The sequence below is a fragment of the Protopterus annectens genome, chromosome 5.part1 (genome assembly GCF_019279795.1).
Source record: "Protopterus annectens isolate FY-2018-M chromosome 5.part1, PAN1.0, whole genome shotgun sequence".
Lineage (NCBI taxonomy): Eukaryota > Metazoa > Chordata > Ceratodontiformes > Protopteridae > Protopterus > Protopterus annectens.
The window spans coordinates 289,850,374-289,871,219 of record NC_056736.1 but is presented as its reverse complement, the minus strand read 5'-3'; the positions used below and the strand labels follow the sequence as shown (position 1 = coordinate 289,871,219).

The window sequence follows — 20,846 nt, the reverse complement described above, 5'->3', positions numbered from 1 at the left end:
TTTTGTTTTTATTTCCAAGTTAGCAAAAATAACCCTATCATTACCAAGAAAACATCAACAAGGCGCATACTAGGAAACTGCAAACTTTTTTCTTCAATTTTTTTCTTGGTGTTTTACTACCACTCCGCTGTCTGCTCTCAAGCCTTCCTCTATCGGACTCAAGTCCAATCATTCCCTAGTGATAAGGAGTCCCCAGATCCATTACTACAAAATCCATCCAAAGGGAACATTATTCAGGCAGACAGCAGAGAGTTGGGTACTGTCACTGTCATTCTGACAGTGACAGCATTTTGTGCAAGTCCTTATCCCTGCCCTGGGCAGGAAATCAGGCCACCTGCATCACTGCCTGGATTCACAATGCTCTTTCCCTGGGATTGCATTTTCTATTGCACCAGCTAACAGACTATCCCCCCAGGCAGTGGCTTGGTGGGCTGAAAACTCAACCAAAGAAAACTCACAGCAATGCCACCCCTCCTCCAAGGGACTATGGCTGCATGTATCCTACTTTGCCCTGTCCCCCAACCCAGGACAAGCTCTCCCAGGGTCATCATGCATCCACACCAATAATCAAACTCAGGTCAGCAGGCAGCAGTTAGAGCTTTATCCCTCTATGCCACTCTACCTCTAGAAAAATGTAATTTAGACATTTTGAGTATTTTTTTTTAAGATATAATGGCAGTTCAATATCTAAAAGAAATCTGCTGTAGAAAGCACTGCTCTCAGAAATAGCAAACCTGATCTACAGGAAATTCTTCAGAATACACGGCTATTATGGTGTAAATGTTAAAGCATGCAGCATCTCCAAATGAGGTAGTTATCATAAACTCATTTGACTTAAATAATAGACCATAACCCAGACCATTAGCAAAGCTGAAGTGTTAATGAACAGTGACTAAGAAATATATGTTTGCCCTATAATTAGTGCCCTGAAAGCAAGACACAACCTAATGTTATCTATACAGTTAGCAAAAGTGAAAAGCTCCAGACAAATAAATAGATATAATTAGATATCTATTTATCAATTATTTATCTATTAATTAAACTTAACAAAAGGGTACATATATTGAATACATTGAGTACAAACTGAATATGTTGTATATAAAACTGTCACAAAAGCACATGCACAGAGTACTTTCAGCTTATATTGCATACATTGTATATAAAACTACCATATGCAATTATGATGGTAATTATAACACAGGAGATGATAAAATTATCTTTTTTTGGATACATATATTTAAAAAATAACTTGGATTTCCAGTTAAATTCAGGGGAGGGGGATGGAGGGAGAGAGAGACAGCAAGGTCAGACAGGGTAAGGCAGGGGGGACAGGAGGTGGGAAGTAATTAGGAGATGGGAGGGAGAAGATTAGGAAGAGTAATTAGTAAAGGAGTATAGGAGAAGGGATGAGAAGAGGGTGTGCTTTGGATGTGAGGTTTGGATACAAAGAGGAAGAGTTGGGAGTGGTAGTGGGGAGTTTTAACCAGGGGTGGAGCATTAGCAGGACCATTTATCCATCATATATTGTTTAAGTTGATTTTTGAAGGTATTTAGTTTACTTTGCTGTCTTAGTTTGAGCAAAATGTTGCTCCAAACCTTTGAGATGTGACAAGAGAATAAGGAGTCACCTGCTAGGTTACTGGATCTGGTTACACTGAGTCAGTGTTTGTCGCCTGAGAGGAGGGTTCTATTGGGATATACTACTGGAGAATATGGACTAGGCTAGGACATTTTTCAGGGATGTAGATGAAAGTATGAGATATCATTAGTTGAGAGAAGGCCAGGAAGTTAGGGAGTTCGGTCCAGTGGAGTAGTATACAACCATATTATATATCTAGAATTATTAAAGTGCTAGGAGATTCATTTACTGAACTCATACTTTTATCCCTTCTGTTATTTATACCATTTTATTCAAGGCCTTCTTTATAATCCAATTTAGATCCTACCCTTCCATGCTGACTTGCCCTGCTGTCTATCAGCTCATGCCAACTTTACAGGATTAATCAGTGTTGTAATGTCACCAACCACCCAAGACCATCTATGGAACTGGTTCCTCCTAGTTTGGATGTTTGCCTCCTGCTGACCCTTTGGGTTGGGCAAGTGCTATGTTGGCAAGTTAGGCACGTGCCTCAAAGGTTAATGTGTTTAGTTATAAACAGGGTTACCTCATTTCAACAAAAACACTGTCATGGTTTATCCTTTCTGCGATACTACATACCATTCCTTTTCTGTTTTTCATTCTGACTCCCCCTACTGCTCCTTCTTGCACTGTTCCCACTTTGTGTTTTATTTACTTGGAGAGTGATGAGACTTCTGCTATAGACTGTCTATAATGAAATGTCATTTCATACCTGTAGGTGGTCTTGTTTGTTCTTCAACTCCCTTCTACCTCTAAATTTTCCTTTTCATTCATTTTTTTGCAACTCTCTTTTCTTCATTTACCAATAAAAGTATCTAAGTCCTTGTATATGGTTTAGCCTTCGTATTCACCCTTCCCCATTTTATCTCTCCCAAGACAACCTGCCTATTCTATGGTTTTGATTTAATCTTACTGTATTTTCAACTCACTTCAAGTAACCACAAAGCAGGACTAAGTCATTTTCAGCACTACTGCCAAACAGCTATAAACTTTAAATCATTTACATAAACACTGTGACATGCTGCTGCTTTATGTCAAAACATTTTTTACTCAAGTCAAACAAAACCTTATCAAAGCACAATACCTGAAATGTGAGTGGTTTTCAAAGAAGGAGAGTTCTTTATCTGTTGCTTCAGCTAGAGTTAGATTCTCATTGATATCCTGTTGTCCACGGCATTTTACGATCATGTAGCCTTTTTTAAGATGAATAACCATGTTGTTAACAACATCTACTATATTCTGTTCTGCGCCTTTGTCCACAAGATCTGGCTTTGTTAGGATACCTTTAAAATTAACAGAAGAAGCACTGCCATTAATAACTGACTGTTTTGTGGTTTGCCAGCTATATAATCATATCTGAAAGCATTGTTTGTGGGTATTTATTAATATCACAACCTCCAGACTTTTTATGCAAAGCACAGATAGCACAGCTGTGCAAGGTTCTCACCACAGCAGAACACGACCGACTCACTACTGCTCGTGGTCTACATGGCTGGGTTATCACCCTACCCTGATGGGGCAGCACTGGCTACAGTACTTCCAAAGCAGTAAACTACAGTCAGCTACTGAGAGGACATGTGCCACATCAGTCACATTAACAAAACTAAAGTCTCCCGCCTCATACTTCTAGAGCTTTTAAACTACCAAAACAACAGCTTCAATTTATGAACTGTTTTAGTATGTCTAAATTACAGTCAAGATGCAACAGCCGTACCCCCACCCCTTGGTCCAGTATGCAGCATTAAGGTTAATCCCGGTCATTCTACTCTCCCACACTGGGAGGGCTACAAAACCAATGCATTTATAGCCTGGCATCAGGTAGCACAGGACAGACTCTAGAATGTGTTCCAGGTGACAAGGGTTTGACCAGTAATGCCAGCATGGAAAGAGCCAGGCAGGGAGCAGGGAAGAGTGAATGGGGTATGGTTTGCTCACCTCTCCCAAGAGGGAGGGTGGGAAGGATTGAGTGCACTCAGTGCTAACTTCCAGGTGGAAACTGGAAAGCTCACCCTTCATGCCAGCCGCCTGCAGGGAATTCCCCTTGTGAAAGTAAGGAAACATCTTCCACTGTCAAACCATTGCATGCCCTTCCTCCCTCTGCACCTCAGGGGGTGCATGTGTTGGCTGTCTAAATGATGGCCTCTCCCAGCTGACCCCCCCCCCAGTGATGGAGAATGAATAGGCCGAATGGTGTGGAAGATACTGATGATCGAAAGAAAGTGTGGACAGAGTGCAAAAAATGCATTTATAGCTTGTGCAATATTTTCTGCTGCAAGTTGTTTTACTCATAATACTAGGTGTTTTTGACGTTTAAAATTCACTGTTTGGGGGTGCAGTTGGAATTACATTAGAGTAGTCACTATAGATACCAATTTATCTCCTTCACAAAGTTGTAAAGATGTTTTGATCACCTGTTTTGAGTTACATAGTGGCTACTTAGTTGTAATCAATTTCTGAGTTTTGAAGAATGTGTGTAAAGAAGTTTGTAAACAGGACAGAGTCAAACATGAGCACAAGAACTAGAAACATATTTGCCACAGGTAGTTTTGCTGCAAAATGTAAGTGGCAATTAAAACTGCATTATCTGTTCAGTTGTTGGATCTATTTTTTGAAAAAGCTAATCTTCACATGGCATTCATAATAATGTATGTGTGCAGTGGGTGATTGTGTTGGTTGCACACAAGCTCAGATGAGACGCGACTCACAGACATATGCTATGCATATCTGCAACCTTGGAAAAGTTACACAGACTGTCTTATGCAAATGATTTATTCATATAATTCAAATAAAGAAATCTAGGTAAAGTCATAGGTTCATAGGTTTATACTAGGCTATCTGCCCGAGGGCATTTACAAGCCTAGCCCATAGTTTTGTGGCTTACGCCACCCCTTTAGTATGGGGAACTATACCCATTATTTTGCTGTGCCTCTGTCGAGCAGTGACACTGAGGTAATCCCTGGGGTATATCTGCGATCTCCCATCCATTGGTCAAGATTTCTCTTGAACAAGGCCAGCGAGGTGCTCTGCCTCACATATACCGGGATTTTGTTCCACAGCATAGGGAGTCTTTGGGTGATGAATCTATCCCTCCAGCACGCCCTATTAATAGCCGTGTCAAGGTTTAAGTCTCCGCCCTTGTGGCTCTGACGGATCTAGATTTTTGAGGTGAAGCATATTCATCAAATCTGGGTTTGACATGGCCTTGTATGTCAGGCACAGGTCACCTCTGAGCAAGCGGTGCGACTGAATAGAGCTGAAGTTCCTTTCAGTCGGGCAGCATAGGACAGATTTTGAGACCCTTTATCCTTTTGGTGAGGAACTTTTGTGGCCTCTCCAGCTGCTGCAAGTGTCGGGTCAGATACATTCCGAATGGGGCATTGTACTCAATCATTGGTCTGATGAGTGATGAGTATAGGGAAACTATGACCTCCCTTGATCTAGATGTGAATCCCTTCATGATAAGGTGGGCAATGTAGAAGGTCTTCCTAACTACTTTAGCTACATGGGTGTCGAATGACAGGCTACTGTCAACCTGGGTCCCCAGGTCCCTAATAACTTCTTCTGTGCTCAGTGGATTGCCACCTATATGGTAGCTAGGGCTAACCTTGTTTTTCCCGAAGGGTATGACTATGCATTTTTTGGCATTTAACTTTAGGCCATGGCTCTGGCACCAGTTATCCGTTTCTGTGAGACCCTTCTGAAGGATATCTGTGTCAGATGTGTTTTCGACTACGGCGCCCAGTTTGCAGTCATCTGCAAACTTTGTCAGCCATAACCCTCCTGTGTTTGCTTGTACTTTGGAAAAGTAGATGCAAAACAAGAGTGGGCCCAGGACTGAGCCCTGTGGGACACCACTTGTGACAGGCTTTGAGTCTGACATGGCGCCAGCAACTCTGACCCTGTGGGTTCTGTCACTCAGCCAGTTTGCAACCCATCTTGTGATGTATGGGTTAACATTTAAGCTGATGAGTTTTTCAATGATACCCGAGTGGGGTATTGTATCGAAGGCTTTCGCCAGATCGAGGTAGGCTGTATGGACTGCCTTTCCCTCATCAATGGCTTTGGTGACTGTTCTGAAAAAGTCAACCAAGTTTAAAAGGCATGATCTGCCTTTGACAAAGCCAAACTGGGTTGGATCCAAAGTCTGCAAATTCCCTATGTCTTTATTTATGAGATCCATTATGATCCTCTCCATGGCTTTGCAGATAAGGCTTGTCAAGCTAATGGGCCGGTAATTTCCAGGGTCGGTGGAGGCACCGCCTTTATGAAGTGGGACCACTGTCGCAGTGCGCCACTCCCTGGGTACGTATCCAGAGGTGAGACTATGATTAAACAGCTGTCCTAGCTGTGGGTTTAATTCCTCGTTGAGTTCGTGGAGCACACAGCCGGGGACACCATCAGGTCCCGAGGATGCTGTGTTTTTTGCTTTGGAGAGAGCAGTTCTCACTTGGGCGTTAGAGATGTTTGGGGGGCTGCAATCGTTTGGTATAGATATCTCTCCTTTTGGGGAGAAGTTTGCACTGAACCTGTCAGCCAGTATGTTGGCAATGTTTGTAGGATCAGTAATCTTCACATCATTTTGAACTAGTTCTGAGCATATCTGGGAGTTTCCTCCCAGGTTTCTAACATAGCTAAAGAAGGCCTTATGATTGTCTTTTGAGTCTTTAGCTATTTTTCTCTCAAAGTTTGCTTTGGATGATTTTATGAGAGCTCTTAGTTTTTACTTGTAGTGATCAAAGGTGTCTTACCTTTTAAGGATTTTGCTCTATCTTGTAGTAGCTTCCTCCTTTTGTTGTAGAGTTTGTTTATGGCTGGGGTCCACCAGACTGGATGCTTGCCTTTGGTACAAAGAGTCTTTGTTTTGCTTGGGATTGCCTTATCCATGCAGTCCTGTAGGTGCTGGTAGAAGGCATTTGTAAGTGATTCAGCGGCTTGGGTACTGTTTTCCGCCGGCTCGGGGGCCTTAAAGGAGACCACACTAGTCTTTAGAAGTGTGAAGTCGGCTTTCGAGAAGTTCTTTACTGTGGTCTTTTTTATTTCAGGTGGGGGTGGGATGAGGACCTCCAGCGAGATTAGTTTGTGGTCTGATCTCACCAGTGAGGGGTATACTTCCAGTGTTGAACATTGTGCTCCCATGTTCGTGATGATGAGATCAAGTATGTTTTCTCCTCTTGTGGGGATGGTGACTAGTTGTTCCATGGCATTTGAGTTTATGAATTCCAGGAACTTTTGGGCTAGGGTGTTTGGGCTTGAGTAGTGTTCCCAGTCTATATTAGGGTAATTGAAGTCACCTATTATGATGGTGTTTGGAGATACATTTATCCCCTCCAGTGTTTTCAAGAAAGTCATGTGAGGTTCCTGAGTTTGTGAGGGTGGCCTGTAGCATGCTACAATTTGCAGAGCAGTCTTGCCTATGGTTAATTGCACCTGGATGTTCTCCGATGCATCGTGCATTGCCACCAATCTTGAGGTGTGGGTGTCCTTGATGAATATGGATGCCCCCCCTCCTTTCTTGGTATTGTCCGGATTTTGGGGCCGGAACGCATGATATGAGGTAAAACCTGATTGTGCAGGGGTGCTCTCAGGAGCCTTGAACCAGGTTTCTGTCACAGCACAGACATCTATGTTCTCCATACTGAGAAGGGCCTCGAGTGCATGCATTTTGAGATTGAGACTTCTGGCATTGAGCAGCATTACCCTTAGTTTTTTTCCTTTTTTGTGTTCTGGGGTGGTAGGTTTAGAATTTGAGCCTTGCCTAAAAAAGGCACTATGGGGGTGGCAAGAGCCTTTGCCAATATCCGGAATCCCAGGGGTGACAGGTGCAAGCCGTCCCTTGTGAAGCAGCGTGGCTTGTCCAGCATGTCATCCCAGGCAGACAGACATTGGATCCCCTTTGAATGACACCAGAGTTTAAGCCAATTGTTAAAGCTGATCATCTTATCTCTGTATTGTGGCATCATTCTTGGTGAAGGTAGGATACTGCTCAAGGTCAGGGTCATACCTGCCTGGGCTACATAATCAGAGAGCTCCTCAATGTCTCTTTTCATGTAGTCCAAGGAGGTACGTCTCAGGTCGTTTACACCAGCGTGGACAATGACTGAGTCGTATTTGTACCTGCTGTTGAGAGACCTGAGTGCTTGCGTTATGTGGTGGATTCTAGCGCCCGACAGGCAGCTTACTGTAACCCTCTCCTTACTCAGTCTGGTGAGCCGGGACGCCAGTGTGTCTGACTATGGAGTCACCAATGACTAGTGTGTCTGGCATTGTGTTTGGCCTTAAGGGCTGTGACTGTTTGACACTCTGACTATGAGGTCTATGTGTTGCAGGTGTTGTGTTCTGAGGTGGTAGTTGTTTGGGTGTCTGCTTTGGTGGCCTCTGCTGTTTTGGTAGATTTTTGATCAGAGCCTCCGAGTATGTCTTTGTGTGTTTATGTGTATGATTTGCGGTTGTGATGGTACTATGTGAGACTGGGTCTATAGTGTGTGTGGTAACCTTCTCCTCCTGTCTGGTCTTGCCAGTCCTATGTTGAGAGAGCTCAGCCTCCAGTTTGGCCGTATAGTTGCATCTCACGCATGTATTTGTGTTTTGTGGGAGGAGGAGAGGGTTGTCTGTGTACATGAGGCAATTGTAACATTGCCTCAATATTCCCAGGTTCACCAGCTGAGCAGGAGAGGACACTAGCAACTGATCCCTCGACATGCTAGAAGGAATAGACAAAAAAACTTTAATAAAAGAGATTCCGGGGGATGTGGGTGACCGAGAAATGGGGTTTGCCTTTTTGGGGTACTATCTATAACAAGAGTGCTGTATCAAGGTGATAAGTACTGTAGGAGCAAGTGCTAGGTTTAACAGATAAAGAATAGTCTACTCGGAGTCAGGTAGAGATGATCTTTTTAGTTATAGGATATGCTAATTAGATCAGTAGTATAGTTCGAGGAAGGTAGTTTTAAGGGAAAATTTGAAGAGTGGACTTTAGGTAGCCCGAATAGTTTAAACCTGCTTAACCGGCGCTGCCCTAGTGTGCAACAGTGGCAACTCCACGCTAAATTGTGCTAAACCGCACAAACGCACGTTTAGCGTGTTTTATATCAGGGGGCTAAAAGAAGCTAGGAACTGGCCCAAAACGACCAATAGACTACAAGTTACTGGCTGAAACCTCACAAAACTGGACCAACAGGCAGCTCAATGCTTCCCACTCCCACTGGTAAGCAAGGGAACTTCCTCTCTTCCAAATTAGGCAAAGAATCAGTAACAGGAACTGCAAACAAAGTCCAGGGATCAGCAAGCTCTGAAACTGGACTACTCTAGCTCAGTAAGGCGGGAAAACAAGAGATATTTTTTGTTTTTTTTTTTTTTCAGAAACAAGCAGAAACAGATACAGTAGACACTTATAAATGCTATAAATCGGCTATCACAGCCTACACAAACAATTTGCAACAATTACAGATTTTAAAAGTAACAAACTGAGAAATCAAGTGCAATAACAGAATAAATGCAGAAAAACAATAACAATGTATCAGCAAGCAGGCGAAATACAGTTGCTAGATAAATAGAAGTGGAAAGCCACAAAAAATATACTTAAATCGGGTAAAGTCGCTTTATTATCGCCAATATTATAATAGGCTCGGCTCAGTGGTGCAGGGCACAGATACCTGATTACATTCCAGGTGACCAGGGTTCAAATAGCAGCCTCAGCAATGGAGAAGCCAGGCAGGGACAGACACCTGGGCAAAGAGAGAAAAAAATAGCTTGATAATGGGGTTCCTGTCACACCTTTTATGATTAAGAGTCTCACTTGGCTATGCAAGTGCATGTTGCAATACACGTCACCTAAAGACAAGCAGCACCATTTTTAGTCACATTGCACTTTGTGAGGTTGCTTGGTTTTCCTGGCTTCTAACTTTGAGATGCTTGCCTTTGCTGTAAACCTGGTGCACACAGCAGAGCTCAGTAGCCTTGAAAGATGAGGTATAGGCAAAAGGGGACTCATTTCAACTTTGTGAAGAAGATGCTTCAACGACTTTGAGTGGACAAGGAAATAAGATCTTTGGTGAACTTCTATGGTCCACAAACTGGAACGTGGGGAATGTGTGGCCTTACTATTCCTGTGGGTACCAAGACATGTATAGCCCTCACTGTACCTGCCATGTGGACATTTCAGTGAGGGGCTGGAGACATGTTAGGTATCTTGTCATTCTACCTTGAAAATATTGCAGTATTTCCTTGATATATCCCTCAGCCATGTGGATAAGTATACCTTTTCCACTGTCACCACAAGACACCTAACCAGTACCATGCATACGTTCTACAGAATGTCACACTTTCCTGAGGTGCTTGATGCAAGAGATTGCATCCATGTGACTAACAGGTTCCCATGTGGACCAAGGGAGGAAGAGGTAACACAACAGGAAGGGCTACCATTCCATCAACTAGCAGGTTGTATGTGATGCATGTCGCTGAATCAAGCTGTCAGCCCAGCATTCTGGAAGAACTAATGATTCCCACATACAGCACAAAAGTTCATTGCACTGCCACTTCCTGCATGGTGGGATACTGCATGGACACCTTCTAGGTAAGTGCACCCTAAATCAGTTTTTCCCCCATAACTATTTTTCTATATAGCGACTCAGGTTTAATGATGCACCACCCCATCTTTACGTATCCCCTCCCTGTTATGTTTTTCTTGTTACGCAGGCTCCCCACTAGAACCTTGGATAATGACATTAATTTATAGCCCACAGGGAGCTGCAGAAGAGCACTGTAACACTGGCCAGTTTCAGACATGGACAATCATTGAACAAGAGTCTGGCCTGCTTAAAGCCAGATTCTGCTGCTTGGATAAGGCTGGGATATCTTTCAGTTTGACCTTGTTACTGTATGCAGAATGTTCATAGATTGTTTCATTCAGTATTACATGATTCTGTTTTGCTTTGGGGCATCACTGCCATAACAGTGACACATGGTGGTAGTGCATCTCTCTTGTTTATCCCACAGGTGATGGCAGCAGTGGTGGCCAGCTGACAACAGAAGCATGTCAAACCCTCAGACAGGCCTGTGCACATTGCACAGATGCACAAGCAAAGCATCTGCATTTAGCCCACAACTATGGGCCATGACACGCATTATATGACAGCATAAAATCACAAACATAATATCTGATGCATGCAGTATTACTTGGGGAGTATGCTGAGTAGTAGTAGTAGTGCATGGACAACTCAAACTGTGTATTAAACATTCCTCCACATACCATACAGAAATGTTAATTAATTAATTATTGTTAATATGGCCACAGCCATCACCATCTGCACTGTGGCATGGCCCTAATGTCCAGCACATATGTAAATCTGCCCTTGCTCACATCCACAACTGTCAGCAATGTGCATCTGGTAAACACTAACTAGTGTGCAGGTACAGGCTGACACAGATGCCAGGTGAGCAACAATGTTCTGCATGAGGATCATGGTACGGTCCCTGGACTCCACCACAGTCATGTACTGGTGAATTTCTTCATGGATACTGAACTATCTTACCCAGCTCTCAGTGGCAGTAGCCCATGCCTGAAAAATGTTCACAGTGCATCTGTTGCTGTTCAGGTAAAGCCTTGTGTTATGTCTGGGATCAAAAGTGATTGATACTGTTGCACAGTGGATAACTGAACCTCCATTATACAACGACCCCCCATTAATATTCCAAAACATGCACACTGATTGATTTATAATGTGCACGCTGACCAAAGACTTATACTAATGTAAAAAAGTCCGGTCGCCCGGACTTTTTCCATTAGTATAAGACTTTTTTTTTTTTTTTTTTTTTTTTTTTTTTAACAGCAACGGAGAACGCAAGATCTTCGCTGCTTTTTAGAAACTGTCTCGCTATGTTAAAGGAGTTTAACATAGTGAGACAGCTTTAAAAAAAGTAACTGAGATCTTCCTTTCTCCATTGCTTTTTTTAAAGCTGTCTCACTATGTTAAATGGATTTAACATAGCGAGACCGCTTTAAAAAAAAGCAACGGAGATTCTCCATTGCTTTTTTTAAAGCTGTCTCACTATGTTAAAATCCTTTAACATAGGGAGACACTTTGTAAAAAGCAACGGAGATCTTGCTTTCTCCATTGCTTCCACTCACAGCTCTGATGTACTGCATAAGCATATGCATGTGCAGTACATCAGAACTGCTGCAGAATACCAGACAGCTGTAGAAGGGTAGCATGGAGGCATTAAACAATGCCATTAAGAAAAGTATTTTTTTCTTAAATAATGTCATTGTATAATAGCAATAACCCACTTATGGGTGTGGGTAATGCTGGATTTACCTATGGTTGTCTTTGTTTGGCCACTTGGGCTTCGCCCTTGTGACCAAACCACACCAACCATGGGTAAAATCCAGCATTACCCACACCCAGGCATGGGTTATTGCTTAAATATTGTCATGTCTTCCTCCAGAGGTACAGCATATCCACAATAAAGAATTGTTAAACTAAGAGGGGAATTCAACCCCTTCTGGTAATGGCATTTCCCCACAGTGTGCTACCTGCAAGTCTGTGTCACTAACTCTGGAGTCATCAACCTGTTTGAGGGGGTGATGACCTAGCCAGTACATTTTTTGATTGTGTGCCACTGTCCTTAGGCTATATGAGTAAGAATAATTGCATCATTGTCGAAAGCCACCCTGCTGAAAAAAATATCAGCCTGCTGGAGAGCACTCAGCCTATCACTGATGTTTCCTGTGGTGTAGTGTTTATAAACAAACAAGTGTTTCAATACCGTATGCCTGATTGCCTACTTTTCAGTAAATTCCTATACAAGTATTAGTAGGGGTGGAAATGATGGAAATTTATATGTGCCATCTGCCGTATCTGCATGCTATCTGTGCTGAAGCACCTGATGGACAGATATTTCTAAACTGGTAGTCACTGTTTTTCTTTTGACTTTGCACAGAGAAAGATGTCATCCGTGAAAGCTTAGGGCAGAGCTTCAAACTGATGTGTTAAGGAAATTAAAATCTTCCTCTACCCGTACTGCACCAAGTACTGGGAGTGGCTGCAAACTGTGGCAGGGCACCCATTCCCCAGGACTGACATCTGGACAGACTTGTCGGATGAAATCTCTGACCTCGCTGACATACCATGTACCAGTGAGCAATGATGCCATCAGTACAATGGCCTGCACTAAAGGCAACCTAAAAGCTTGTCCAGCGGGCAGCAGAACTAACAGACCTATGACCAAAGTCATTTAGTATGGAAGTCTTCAGTACTATTACCGTATCATTACTCCTGAGGTTATGCACATTTTGCAGTTTGGTCATTTAAAGTATAAAACAGTCATGTACTTTTGGGTCATTACTGCTGAGTTAATGCTAGCTTTGCATGCTATCCATTTAGATTATTAAGCAGTTATGAAGTTATCGGTCATTTCTTCTGAGGTACTGCCAACTTTTCAGTTTGTCCTTGAAGTACTACAGATTAAACACTCAACAGCAACACCATTCAGCATAAAATACATTGCATATAACTATCCTTAAGAAATAGTTCCATGTGTTTCATTCTGCTTGTGGGAGGAATCAAAAAAATTCAGCAGACAGGTATTCCTTATTGTACTCAATAATATATTTGCAGTTAGGAATATGGTAGGGGCGTCCTGTCAGAATAACTAGGTGAAAAATGTTAATGGGGGGGGGGGGGGCAAACATACCATTTTATTAATAGACAGATATTCTTCACTGTACTCGGTGGTATATTTGTAATTAGACATTGATATTGTTGGGCATTTCAGTGTGACGACTGGTAGCATGTTGGTGGGTGTGCCATAGGCATTATTTATTCCTTAGACTGAGTATACACTGCATATTTAGCCAAAACCATCTGTAATTAAGCAGAACAACTAAGTCTACAAAGCTCTTTTCACAAAGTAGAGAAATGTACTGAAATGAAGCTATTTTAATCCAATGACAGTGATAGCTTAACTGCATTCCTCATTAATGATGCTTACTGGCTAGGCTTTTGACTTCTGCTGTGCATTTGTTAATTCTGTAAATGTATGCACATGCTTTCTGCTGTTTGTTTACACCTCCATTAGCTCCTTCATGACCCACTGTGTGTCTCTGTCATTTAACAGTGGGGTGTGTTAATCAGTTGCTATAACCATTTACTTGTTGGTTGGGTGATGGACGGAACCTTTAAAACTTCAGCTTGGCCAGCTAAGAACTTGGTTATATTCAACTGGACGTATAAGAGAATTTAAGTACCTTTATCTGCTCTTTTTTTAAAAAAATACAGTATTTAATTTGAGTGTTGAAGGAATTTTTAACTGAAGTTATTCTGCTCTTCAGTAACTTGAACTGAAGCTAGTGTTGGCTGAATTTTGTTATTTGCTAGAAATTACAGTTGTGGGGGTAGCCACATTCTTTGATTTCCTGTCCTTGCATATTTAAACTGGTGCATGTGAAATAATTCCTGCTTTAAAACTTCAGCTTGGCCAGCTAAGAACTTGGTTATATTCAACTGGACGTATAAGAGAATTTAAGTACCTTTATCTGCTCTTTTTTTAAAAAAATACAGTATTTAATTTGAGTGTTGAAGGAATTTTTAACTGAAGTTATTCTGCTCTTCAGTAACTTGAACTGAAACTAGTGTTGGCTGAATTTTGTTATTTGCTAGAAATTACAGGTGTGGGGGTAGCCACATTCTTTGATTTCCTGTCCTTGCATATTTAAACTGGTGCATGTGAAATAATTCCTGCTTTAAAACTTCAGCTTGGCCAGCTAAGAACTTGGTTATATTCAACTGGACGTATAAGAGAATTTAAGTACCTTTATCTGCTCTTTTTTTAAAAAATACAGTATTTAATTTGAGTGTTGAAGGAATTTTTAACTGAAGTTATTCTGCTCTTCAGTAACTTGAACTGAAGCCAGTGTTGGCTGAATTTTGTTATTTGCTAGAAATTACAGTTGTGGGGGTAGCCACATTCTTTGATTTCCTGTCCTTGCATATTTAAACTGGTGCATGTGAAATAATTCCTGCTTTAAAACTTCAGCTTGGCCAGCTAAGAACTTGGTTATATTCAACTGGACGTATAAGAGAATTTAAGTACCTTTACCTGCTCTTTTTTAAAAAAAATACAGTATTTAATTTGAGTGTTGAAGGAATTTTTAACTGAAGTTATTCTGCTCTTCAGTAACTTGAACTGAAGCTAGTGTTGGCTGAATTTTGTTATTTGCTAGAAATTACAGTTGTGGGGGTAGCCACATTCTTTGATTTCCTGTCCTTGCATATATAAACTGGTGCATGTGAAATAATTCCTGCTTTAAAACTTCAGCTTGGCCAGCTAAGAACTTGGTTATATTCAACTGGATGTATAAGAGAATTTAAGTACCTTTATCTGCTCTTTTTTAAAAAAAAAATACAGTATTTAATTTGAGTGTTGAAGGAATTTTTAACTGAAGTTATTCTGCTCTTCAGTAACTTGAACTGAAGCTAGTGTTGGCTGAATTTTGTTATTTGCTAGAAATTACAGTTGTGGGGGTAGCCACATTCTTTGATTTCCTGTCCTTGCATATTTAAACTGGTGCATGTGAAATAATTCCTGCTTTAAAACTTCAGCTTGGCCAGCTAAGAACTTGGTTATATTCAACTGGATGTATAAGAGAATTTAAGTACCTTTATCTGCTCTTTTTTTTTAAAAAAATACAATATTTAATTTGAGTGTTGAAGGAATTTTTAACTGAAGTTATTCTGCTCTTCAGTAACTTGAACTGAAGCTAGTGTTGGCTGAATTTTGTTATTTGCTAGAAATTACAGTTGTGGGGGTAGCCACATTCTTTGATTTCCTGTCCTTGCATATTTAAACTGGTGCATGTGAAATAATTCCTGCTTTAAAACTTCAGCTTGGCCAGCTAAGAACTTGGTTATATTCAACTGGACGTATAAGAGAATTTAAGTACCTTTATCTGCTCTTTTTTTTAAAAAAAATACAGTATTTAATTTGAGTGTTGAAGGAATTTTTAACTGAAGTTATTCTGCTCTTCAGTAACTTGAACTGAAGCTAGTGTTGGCTGAATTTTGTTATTTGCTAGAAATTACAGTTGTGGGGGTAGCCACATTCTTTGATTTCCTGTCCTTGCATATTTAAACTGGTGCATGTGAAATAATTCCTGCTTTAAAACTTCAGCTTGGCCAGCTAAGAACTTGGTTATATTCAACTGGATGTATAAGAGAATTTAAGTACCTTTATCTGCTCTTTTTTTAAAAAAAAATACAGTATTTAATTTGAGTGTTGAAGGAATTTTTAACTGAAGTTATTCTGCTCTTCAGTAACTTGAACTGAAGCTAGTGTTGGCTGAATTTTGTTATTTGCTAGAAATTACAGTTGTGGGGGTAGCCACATTCTTTGATTTCCTGTCCTTGCATATTTAAACTGGTGCATGTGAAATAATTCCTGCTTTAAAACTTCAGCTTGGCCAGCTAAGAACTTGGTTATATTCAACTGGACGTATAAGAGAATTTAAGTACCTTTATCTGCTCTTTTTTTTAAAAAATACAGTATTTAATTTGAGTGTTGAAGGAATTTTTAACTGAAGTTATTCTGCTCTTCAGTAACTTGAACTGAAGCTAGTGTTGGCTGAATTTTGTTATTTGCTAGAAATTACAGTTGTGGGGGTAGCCACATTCTTTGATTTCCTGTCCTTGCATATTTAAACTGGTGCATGTGAAATAATTCCTGCTTTAAAACTTCAGCTTGGCCAGCTAAGAACTTGGTTATATTCAACTGGACGTATAAGAGAATTTAAGTACCTTTATCTGCTCTTTTTTTAAAAAATACAGTATTTAATTTGAGTGTTGAAGGAATTTTTAACTGAAGTTATTCTGCTCTTCAGTAACTTGAACTGAAGCTAGTGTTGGCTGAATTTTGTTATTTGCTAGAAATTACAGTTGTGGGGTAGCCACATTCTTTGATTTCCTGTCCTTGCATATTTAAACTGGTGCATGTGAAATAATTCCTGCTTTAAAACTTCAGCTTGGCCAGCTAAGAACTTGGTTATATTCAACTGGACGTATAAGAGAATTTAAGTACCTTTATCTGCTCTTTTTTTAAAAAAATACAGTATTTAATTTGAGTGTTGAAGGAATTTTTAACTGAAGTTATTCTGCTCTTCAGTAACTTGAACTGAAGCTAGTGTTGGCTGAATTTTGTTATTTGCTAGAAATTACAGTTGTGGGGGTAGCCACATTCTTTGATTTCCTGTCCTTGCATATTTAAACTGGTGCATGTGAAATAATTCCTGCTTTAAAACTTCAGCTTGGCCAGCTAAGAACTTGGTTATATTCAACTGGACGTATAAGAGAATTTAAGTACCTTTATCTGCTCTTTTTTTTAAAAAATACAGTATTTAATTTGAGTGTTGAAGGAATTTTTAACTGAAGTTATTCTGCTCTTCAGTAACTTGAACTGAAGCTAGTGTTGGCTGAATTTTGTTATTTGCTAGAAATTACAGGTGTGGGGTAGCCACATTCTTTGATTTCCTGTCCTTGCATATTTAAACTGGTGCATGTGAAATAATTCCTGCTTTAAAACTTCAGCTTGGCCAGCTAAGAACTTGGTTATATTCAACTGGACGTATAAGAGAATTTAAGTACCTTTATCTGCTCTTTTTTTAAAAAAATACAGTATTTAATTTGAGTGTTGAAGGAATTTTTAACTGAAGTTATTCTGCTCTTCAGTAACTTGAACTGAAGCTAGTGTTGGCTGAATTTTGTTATTTGCTAGAAATTACAGTTGTGGGGGTAGCCACATTCTTTGATTTCCTGTCCTTGCATATTTAAACTGGTGCATGTGAAATAATTCCTGCTTTAAAACTTCAGCTTGGCCAGCTAAGAACTTGGTTATATTCAACTGGACGTATAAGAGAATTTAAGTACCTTTATCTGCTCTTTTTTTTTAAAAAATACAGTATTTAATTTGAGTGTTGAAGGAATTTTAACTGAAGTTATTCTGCTCTTCAGTAACTTGAACTGAAGCTAGTGTTGGCTGAATTTTGTTATTTGCTAGAAATTACAGTTGTGGGGGTAGCCACATTCTTTGATTTCCTGTCCTTGCATATTTAAACTGGTGCATGTGAAATAATTCCTGCTTTAAAACTTCAGCTTGGCCAGCTAAGAACTTGGTTATATTCAACTGGACGTATAAGAGAATTTAAGTACCTTTATCTGCTCTTTTTTTAAAAAAAATACAGTATTTGAGTGTTGAAGGAATTTTTAACTGAAGTTATTCTGCTCTTCAGTAACTTGAACTGAAGCTAGTGTTGGCTGAATTTTGTTATTTGCTAGAAATTACAGTTGTGGGGCTAGCCACATTCTTTGATTTCCTGTCCTTGCATATTTAAACTGGTGCATGTGAAATAATTCCTGCTTTAAAACTTCAGCTTGGCCAGCTAAGAACTTGGTTATATTCAACTGGATGTAAAAGAGAATTTAAGTACCTTTATCTGCTCTTTTTTTTAAAAAAAATACAGTATTTAATTTGAGTGTTGAAGGAATTTTTAACTGAAGTTATTCTGCTCTTCAGTAACTTGAACTGAAGCTAGTGTTGGCTGAATTTTGTTATTTGCTAGAAATTACAGTTGTGGGGGTAGCCACATTCTTTGATTTCCTGTCCTTGCATATTTAAACTGGTGCATGTGAAATAATTCCTGCTTTAAATCTTCAGCTTGGCCAGCTAAGAACTTGGTTATATTCAACTGGACGTATAAGAGAATTTAAGTACCTTTATCTGCTCTTTTTTTTAAAAAAATACAATATTTAATTTGAGTGTTGAAGGAATTTTTAACTGAAGTTATTCTGCTCTTCAGTAACTTGAACTGAAGCTAGTGTTGGCTGAATTTTGTTATTTGCTAGAAATTACAGTTGTGGGGGTAGCCACATTCTTTGATTTCCTGTCCTTGCATATTTAAACTGGTGCATGTGAAATAATTCCTGCTTTAAAACTTCAGCTTGGCCAGCTAAGAACTTGTTTATATTCAACTGGGCGTATAAGAGAATTTAAGTACCTTTATCTGCTCTTTTTTTTAAAAAAAATACAGTATTTAATTTGAGTGTTGAAGGAATTTTTAACTGAAGTTATTCTGCTCTTCAGTAACTTGAACTGAAGCTAGTGTTGGCTGAATTTTGTTATTTGCTAGAAATTACAGTTGTGGGGGTAGCCACATTCTTTGATTTCCTGTCCTTGCATATTTAAACTGGTGCATGTGAAATAATTCCTGCTTTAAAACTTCAGCTTGGCCAGCTAAGAACTTGGTTATATTCAACTGAACGTATAAGAGAATTTAAGTACCTTTATCTGCTCTTTTTTTTTAAAAATACAGTATTTAATTTGAGTGTTGAAGGAATTTTTAACTGAAGTTATTCTGCTCTTCAGTAACTTGAACTGAAGCTAGTGTTGGCTGAATTTTGTTATTTGCTAGAAATTACAGTTGTGGGGGGTAGCCACATTCTTTGATTTCCTGTCCTTGCATATTTAAACTGGTGCATGTGAAATAATTCCTGCTTTAAAACTTCAGCTTGGCCAGCTAAGAACTTGGTTATATTCAACTGGACGTATAAGAGAATTTAAGTACCTTTATCTGCTCTTTTTTAAAAAAATACAGTATTTAATTTGAGTGTTGAAGGAATTTTTAACTGAAGTTATTCTGCTCTTCAGTAACTTGAACTGAAGCTAGTGTTGGCTGAATTTTGTTATTTGCTAGAAATTACAGTTGTGGGGGTAGCCACATTCTTTGATTTCCTGTCCTTGCATATTTAAACTGGTGCATGTGAAATAATTCCTGCTTTAAAACTTCAGCTTGGCCAGCTAAGAACTTGGTTATATTCAACTGGACGTATAAGAGAATTTAAGTACCTTTATCTGCTCTTTTTTTAAAAAATACAGTATTTAATTTGAGTGTTGAAGGAATTTTTAACTGAAGTTATTCTGCTCTTCAGTAACTTGAACTGAAGCTAGTGTTGGCTGAATTTTGTTATTTGCTAGAAATTACAGTTGTGGGGGTAGCCACATTCTTTGATTTCCTGTCCTTGCATATTTAAACTGGTGCATGTGAAATAATTCCTGCTTTAAAACTTCAGCTTGGCCAGCTAAGAACTTGGTTATATTCATCTGGACGTATAAGAGAATTTAAGTACCTTTATCTGCTCTTTTTTTAAAAAAATACAGTATTTAATTTGAGTGTTGAAGGAATTTTTAACTGAAGTTATTCTGCTCTTCAGTAACTTGAACTGAAGCTAGTGTTGGCTGAATTTTGTTATTTGCTAGAAATTACAGTTGTGGGGGTAGCCACATTCTTTGATTTCCTGTCCTTGCATATTTAAACTGGTGCATGTGAAATAATTCCTGCTTTAAAACTTCAGCTTGGCCAGCTAAGAACTTGGTTATATTCAACTGGACGTATAAGAGAATTTAAGTACCTTTATCTGCTCTTTTTTTTTTTTAAAATACAGTATTTAATTTGAGTGTTGAAGAAATTTTTAACTGAAGTTATTCTGCTCTTCAGTTATTCCCACCCACCCGCCCTGTTTTTGTTTTGGTGTTAATCTTAGTGGCATTGAAACTGCCCGCCCCTCAGCCTGCCTCTGGGCCCATCTCATTTGCTCACTCAACTGAGTGCAGTGAGATCATATTCTGATTTCAGGCACTCCTACTGTGTACAAAGAGAGCATCTGGGAAATAGGAAAAAAAAAATTAAGCTTCTTTCCTGCCTTTCTTGTTAAGTGGTACAGACTATTTGTAGGCTTCTGAGCCCCCAAGCCCTTCTGTGTTTGAGGGAAGCCTTCTAGCTTGTTTTTTTTCTTATAACTAGCCAGTTTTCTAGTTTCAGCACTCAAATCTGTTTCTTTGATCTCAGCACTTGTTCAGAAAAAAAAAAAAAAAAATTTCATCTGCTTTTACTGTACTTGTGTTTTTACCTACTTCTTTTACTTTTGCATCATCTTAAAATACTCAATTGTATTTATTACTGCTTGGTGTAACTCATTCTAAGCCTTTTGGTTTAAACACTTGGGCTTCGGACCAGTTAGTTGTTTTGCACTGAGAGGGTTTGTGGTCTGCACTGTTGTGGCAGAACAGGTAGCTTACATCCTTCTAGGTTGAGAACTGCTGATTGAGGGCTCAGTGTCTGTTATTCTAAAAGTGTATTAATTCTGGTTTAAGCACTTGGGCTTTC

At 39.6% G+C, this 20,846-nt stretch overlaps 1 protein-coding gene across 1 annotated transcript in view; it reads right to left on the bottom strand.

Moving 5' to 3' along the window:
* LOC122803382 (interferon-induced GTP-binding protein Mx3-like) overlaps positions 1-20,846 on the bottom strand; it is a 1,250,224-nt gene that overhangs the window by 670,780 nt on the left and 558,598 nt on the right. Inside the window, exon 10 of the mRNA XM_044072962.1 lies at positions 2,724-2,922. Coding sequence (XP_043928897.1) covers positions 2,724-2,922 — 199 coding nt within the window. The remainder of the gene's footprint in view (positions 1-2,723; positions 2,923-20,846) is intronic.